Below are 7,089 nucleotides of genomic sequence, written 5' to 3'. Positions count from 1 at the left end.
TTCGGTTTTTCCTTTCCACAATTCCATTTGATTGTGGTGTGTAAGGGGCAGTAGTTTGATGAATAATTTCATATTCTAAACATATCTCTTCAAAAGAAGATTCGTATTCTCCACCCCTATCATTTCTAATCATTTTTATCTTTTTGTTCAATTGATTTTCTACTTCATTCTTGTATTGCTTAAATGCATCAATTGTTACATCCTTACTATTAAGCAAATACACATAACAATATCGAGTGCAATCGTCAATAAAAGTTATAAAATACTTCTTCCCACCACGAGTTAGCGTAGACTTCATATCACAAATGTCTGTGTGAATCAATTTTAAGGGACTGGAATTCCTTTCAATAGATTTATAAGGATGCTTAGCATACTTAGATTCAACTCATACTTAACATTTTAATTATTGCAATCAAATTTAGGCAATATATTTAAGTTAATTAGTTTTCGCAAGGTTTTATGATTGACATATCCTAAACGTGAATGCCATAAATTATTTGACTCAAATAAGTAAGAAGAAACTTGAACTTTATTATCATCAACAACCATTACATTTAGTTTGAAAAGACCCTCAGTGAGGTAGCCTTTTCCTAGATACATTTCATTCTTACTGACAACTACTTTGTCTTAAACTAGAACACACTTGAATCCATTCTTGATAAGAAGATCGGCAGACACCAAGTTCTTTTGCATTTTTGGAACATGATAAACTTTGTTTAGCGTCACCACCTTGCCGAATGTCATTTTCAGAAATACTCTACCATATCCTTCAACCTTAGCCATTGCAGAATTTTCCATATAGATAGTCGCATCAGGTGTTGTAGGGGAATAAGTAGAGAAGGCTTCTCGGACTGCATAAACATGCGACGTAGCTCCCGAATCAAGCCACCATTCTTTGGGATTTCCTACTAGGTTGCATTCTGATAGCATTGTACACAGATCATCCATACCTTCTTTATTTTCCACCATATTGATTTGTCTCTTTCCTTTGTTCTTTTTCGGAAGATGACAATCTGGAGCTTTGTGGCCAACTTTCCCGCAATTATAACAATTGCCCTTGAAATTTTTCTTGTTCTGCTCCTGATTCTTTCCAAAAGGTTTCTTTCTTTTCTTATTCTTTGGAGCAACATCTTCAACAATGTTCACTTCCATGATCGTTGAATTTCCATGCGACTTCTTTTCTGTTGTTTTGTTATCTTCCTCAATCTTGAGAAGAATCACAAGATCTTCCAACTTCATTTCCTTGCACTTGTGCTTTAGATAATTTTTGAAATCTCTCCATGAAGGAGGCAACTTTTCTATCATTATAGCCACTTGAAATGCTTCATTAACTACCATACCTTCAGCAATAAGGTCATGAAAAATAAGTTGTAGTTCTTGAACTTGGGTTCCAATAGTTCTGCTATCTATCATTTTATAATCTAGAAACTTAGCAACCATAAATTTTTTCAAGCATGCGTCTTCAGTCTTATACTTCTTCTCAAGTGCATCCCACAACTCTTTAGAAGTTTTCATAGCACTGTAGACATTGTACAAATCATCATCCAAAGCACTTAGGATGTAGCCTTTGCATAGAAAATCCGTCTGTGTTCATGCCTCAATATTCATAAATTTTTCATTGGCCGGCATATCAACAGCAGACATAAGAGGGTCTTCATTGGTGAACTTCTACATACCAAGAGTGGTAAGCCAAAAGAACACCCTTTTCTGCCATCCTTTGAAGTTGGCTCTAGAAAATTTCCCTGGTTTTTCCGCCGGTGGCACTGAAGTACGGCTTGTTGCAGCAACAGTCGCTGAAGTAGTAGCAGTATCACTTGTCATTTCTTTTCACTGTCAAAAATAGATAAACTATCTTAATACCTCAGAATTTTAGACTTTTTCTAATAACAACAATGAAGTTTTTATATTCTTCAAATCATTGTACAAGTATGAAATTTAATATTCCAATAAAGTTTTTATACTTTTCAAGTCTGAATATTTATTTCATACGAAGTAGAAAACCACACAGGTTTTAGTCTCTATAACAGAATACAGTTTAATCAATAACCAAATAATAATAATAATTTTCTTAAGATTGTTAGTAAATTGTATTGTAATATTAAAATAGTAACAATAACTACTGAAAGTAATAAAAGACAGAATCTAGACTAAAACTAAAAATAATAACAGTATCTGAAAAATTAATGACAGAACAAAAATTGAGCCCACTGAATACACAGTGTGTCCTTAAGGAAATTATTCCCTCAACGTACCCGAGGTTTTGGAATCTTTCCTCTCAGGATAGAACGATTTACTCACCAAAATAGAGGTACTGCAAATTTTGATATCTACGAACCACTCGAAGACAGTATATCATAGGAGTTTTTAAGAAGTGCAGAGAAGAAGAAGAAGAAGATGTCTATCAAAATTTTCGTATGGAGCATTCTGAGGATTAACAGATATATATAGTCTGTTTGCACCTTTTAAGAAAAAGCACCTATTGGGAAAATGTTTGTCTATTGAGAAAAGGTTTGCAACTTTTCGGACAAGGTTGCAACCTTTCAAAAAATCCATTGGAAAAACGGAGGGAAATAAATTTTTAAATTAATCCGAGAAAGAAATGGGTCGGGTCACGGGTCAAGATTTTCCATTTAATTAATTAAATAAATAATATTAATTAATTAATTAAAATTAAAGGATATTTGGTCCAAAAATATTATCAATCAATCATATCAATTGCCCAAGCCCAAGCCGTAGCCGAGCGAGCGACGACGATGACGGCGCGAGGAGAGACCCTCTTTTTGACCCTTTAACAACATGAAAGAGTGCTTCTATTTTTAAGTAGGAGACTTTTTCTTTCCACCACCTATGTGAGACTAATGCTTATTTCATAAAGCAAGAGAGAACAAATTAATTTTCCCTCCACTTCGTTTCCCTCCATTTCCCATTCAACCTATCAATTAAACCCAACAGAAAAGTTCATTATGATTCTTTAGATGTGTTCTTAAAACAACATAAATATACGTACTAAGGACTTGATTACTTTGGTTGGTCTTTAAGAATCTTTATATGTAGATATTCCATAGAAATTGAATGTGAAGTATCGTCATGATGAAGGAGATCTACTTCCTGATCCTTTTTTTCGACAATTTATTGGGAGCCTAAATTATCTTACTATTATTCAATTTGATATCTCATTTGTAGTTTAACAAGTCAGAAAATATATGTAGACTCTCTATCATCTACATTTGGTGGTTATTTGTCGCATCATTCGATATCTCAGGAATATCTACTCGTGGATTATTCTTCTCTAATAGTTCTCCTATTCAGCTTAATGTGTTTAGTGATGCAGATACTCCAATCCTCTAGCAATGCCAAGCAAAATGTTGTACAATGTTTTCCATCCTAGTTGACGATTTGTCCCAGATTTTGCATCGAAAATGAACTTCTCAAGGGACCCATTGGGCATGAAATCATATATGAGAGCTCTGTCTTGACCCTCAAAACAAAATCCCACAAGTGATACAATATTAATGTGAGAAGTCCTACTGATACTCGCCACCTCATTGATAAACTCTTCTCCCCTGCCCTTCGATTCCTTTAAGACCTTGACTGCCACAAGACTCCCATTATGTAACTTTCCCTTGTACACAAAACCATAGCCACCTTGATCAAGTTTATTTTTGAAATACTCTGTCATCTTTTTAACTTCAGAATAACTGTACTTCCTTGACACGAGTGATCCATGGTTCTTCAAGAAGGCTTTTACAATTTTGTAATCCTCTCCTTTTTTCTACCAGAAAATCAGGGAGTATTTTGTTCTCAAGTAGAGGAGTAAGACAACTAGCATTGCAATTCCTCCAATAGAAGAAACAACTGTTGATGTCAGAAATTGGAAGATTGTTGTCATTTTTAGAAGTTGCACCAGTTTTGTAGGAATCGTGATATTATTCTAAGGTATCAGTGAAGAAGGTACTCTTTTGAGGCATAATACATTAACGTTCTCTTTAACTTTGCCTCAATTGACATCGACACCCTCCAACTTTGGATGTGCACAAGTAGACACTTAAACTTGTATAGAGTTGAAAAAGTAGACACACGCATCATACATGGAAATTTGCATCCTATGTGACATTTGAAGTGGTGTCCTACGTGTATTATACCATGTAGGACGTGTGTGTCTAGTCTTTCAACTTTCTACAAGCTTTTACTTGTGCATATCCAAAGTTGGAGGATATAGATGCCAGTTGAGGTCATGTTAAAGGACATATTTATGTATTATGTCTTCTTCTTTTTATATTTTTGTGTACGTATATTAGCAATAGTAACGCATTATGTTCAAATGAAAACTGTTACAGAATGAACCTAATCCATTTCATAGGAATGTACATACCACATATATATAGAAATAGCATATTTGTAGGAATCTCTTTTATTTCTTTCCTTAGCTAGAACCTTATGTACTTGTATTTATATTGCTCACCTCTTGGAAATATATAATAAGTTATTCTCCACATCTTATCTATTACATGATATCAGAGCCATGGTAGATCTATTTTGTTTGTGTTAATCAGAATATTCACCAGAGGAACTAATAGATTTTTTGGAGATCTACTGAGGTGGAGCGTCTGAGCGCATTTATCGCTAGAAATTGGATCTGATTTCATTTTCAGCATTGTCTAGGCATTTCCAAAAAGGACCTCGTAAAATCTGGTTTGAATAATCTCGATTTGTGAGAACTTGGATGGTTTCAAACTCTGCCCAAGTTCTTTGTTAGCGAAAATGTGAAAATATAAAGATCAATAATATTTAACATGGTTTGAATCAGAATGGTCCTATGTCCACCAGAGAACAACTGTCTTTATATTAATAAAGAAAGGGGAGAGATCTTGAATATGTCTAAGAGAACTGCTCTATCAATTCTCTACTCTTCTAATTTATTTTACAAATGCCTTAGAATATGAGAAGACAAGTGAAAGATGTGATGAGAGGTGTGTTTTAAATGAATTAAAAGTTACATATTTATAGGAATAAATTCTTACTTTTGATGTCATCCATGACATCACATTCTTGTCAAGATATCAAAGTTTACTGAACTTTCACCTGACTTTTACCTACCAAGTTGCTACATTAAGTCAAAGTTTACCAAACTTTCACCTACCAAGTTGCTATATTAATTTATCTAGAAACTTGTCAATTTTAACAAATCTCCACATTGGCAAGATTCTCTATTTTTAACTTTCTCTTAACAACTTTTGATTTTGTCTTTAACCTCAACTTTTTCAATCTCCACTATGGTTTATGTTCTGACCATGCGTATGAACAACTCCGTCCAAAACTTCTAAGCTTATTGGAAAATCTCGTTGTAAGAAAATAGAAGAATCAGACCTTTGTTGAACACACTAGCGCCACCAGTAGTTGTTCTCCCAGAGTTGCATTAGTTGATGCATACTCCCACCACCTACAGTGTGCAAACTTGGCAAGCGGGACTATCTTGGTCAATATGTCTGCAATGTTATTATCTGTGATAACTTTCTTGACCTTGATAACTCACTCTTCAATGACATATCGAATGAAATAGAATTTGATATCAATATGTTGATGCGCTCATGAAATCATTGATTTTTAATCAAATGAATGGCACTTTAACTATCACATCTTAGAGTTGATTCCACCTGAACCAAACACAATTCTACCACCAAACCTTTCAACCAGATGGCTTCTTTTATTGCCTCTGTTGCTGCATATATTCTGCCTCTATTGTAGACAAAGCGACAATTGATTGTAAAGTCAATTTCCAACTAACGGCACTGCTAACGAGAGTAAAGATGTATCCACTTATGGACCTTCTACTAGCAAGATCCCCTGTATAGTCAGAATCCATATATTCGAGAACTGAAATACCTACACTTTTTCGAAAGGTTAGGCTAATATCAGAAGATGCTTTGAGATATCTCAATATCCACTTGACAACTTCCTAATACCCTTTCCCTGCATTGTCCATGTACCTACTTACCACACTTACAAATTGAGCAATATCTGGATGTGTGCACACCATAGCATACATAATGCTACCAATTGTGCTAGCATAAGGAATTTTTGACTGATGCTCCACCCCATCCTCAAACTGAGACAGATGTAACTCTGAAAGATTAAAATGAAAAGCTAATGGTGTACTTATAGGCTTGCTCATCTATATATTAAACCTCTCAAGAACCTTTTTGATGTACCTCTTCTGAGAAAGATGTAAAATACCATTTTCTCTTGAAATCTCCATTCCAAAAATTTTCTTTGCAGCTTCCAAATCCTTCATGTCAAATTCCTTGCTCAACAGTTTCTTCAAAATATTTATCTCTGTGATGTTGTTAGCAGCAATAAGCATATCATCAACATACAACAGTAAATAAATCATAGAGTTACTAGACATTTTCTTGTAATACACACAGCTATCAAATGCACTCCTCGAGAATCCATGTGTAGTCATAAATGCATCAAACCTTTTGTACCACTGTCTAAGGGATTGCTTCAAACCACACAAAGACTTCTTCAGTTGACATACATGATCTTCTTTTTCCTCAGCTAGGAAACCTTCAAGCTGATCCATATAGATTGTCTCTTATAGATCACCGTGTAAGAAAGCAGTTTTGAAATCAAGTTGTTGAAGCTCCAAATCAAATTGTGTAACCAATGCTAGTAGCACACGAATTGATCTATGTTTCACGACTGTAGAAGAGATATCATTATAGTCAATTCCCTTCTTCTGACAGAAACCCTTTGTAACCAATCTTTCCTTGAACCTAGCATCTTCTACTTCTGGAATACCTTTTTTCTTTCTGTAGATCCATTTGCCTCCAACTATCTTCTTCCTCTTTTTCCTTTCAACTAAGACCCATATCTTATTTTTGTGAAGAGACCATCACTTTCATCATGGCTAACTGTCATTGTGCAACATCTTTGCAAGAAGTTGCTTCAACATACGGAGAGGGCTTGAGGTTTCTAATCTCTTCTTCTACAGCTATGAACGCGTATGCAATCAGATTTGCTTGCACTATAAGATGTTCTGATTTCCGTATCTACCTTTTGTCCTTTTCTTTCACAATTGTATATGGT

General features: G+C 34.7%; 1 protein-coding gene across 1 annotated transcript; it reads right to left on the bottom strand.

Annotated features, from left to right (window-relative positions):
• Positions 1–3,319: 3,319 nt before the first annotated feature.
• On the bottom strand, positions 3,320–6,583 carry LOC129869880 (LEAF RUST 10 DISEASE-RESISTANCE LOCUS RECEPTOR-LIKE PROTEIN KINASE-like 2.3). The gene is made up of 3 exons (XM_055944460.1): positions 6,197–6,583; positions 5,996–6,106; positions 3,320–3,772 (listed from the first exon to the last, which is right to left on the bottom strand). Exons 1-3 carry the CDS (start codon positions 6,581–6,583, stop codon positions 3,320–3,322), a joined length of 951 nt encoding a protein of 316 aa, XP_055800435.1.
• Positions 6,584–7,089: the final 506 nt, after the last annotated feature.

The sequence above is a fragment of the Solanum dulcamara genome, chromosome 10 (genome assembly GCF_947179165.1).
Source record: "Solanum dulcamara chromosome 10, daSolDulc1.2, whole genome shotgun sequence".
NCBI classification, from domain to species: domain Eukaryota; kingdom Viridiplantae; phylum Streptophyta; class Magnoliopsida; order Solanales; family Solanaceae; genus Solanum; species Solanum dulcamara.
Note: the sequence above shows the minus strand (reverse complement) of the source record. Positions and strands in the feature narration are given on the sequence as shown.

What these genes read in the sequence shown, in the direction of transcription:
- LOC129869880 (XM_055944460.1), bottom strand. Translation starts at nt 6,583, where the DNA reads ATGGATCAGCTTGAAGGTTTCCTAGCTGAGGAAAAAGAAGATCATGTA. An exon ending in AGAAGAGGTACATCAAAAAG is followed by an intron (nt 6,107 to 6,196) that starts GTTCTTGAGAGG and finishes CATCTGTCTCAG; the next exon opens with TTTGAGGATGGGGTGGAGCA. An exon ending in TTGCTCAATTTGTAAGTGTG is followed by an intron (nt 3,773 to 5,995) that starts GTAAGTAGGTAC and finishes ATTTTCTGGTAG; the next exon opens with AAAAAAGGAGAGGATTACAA.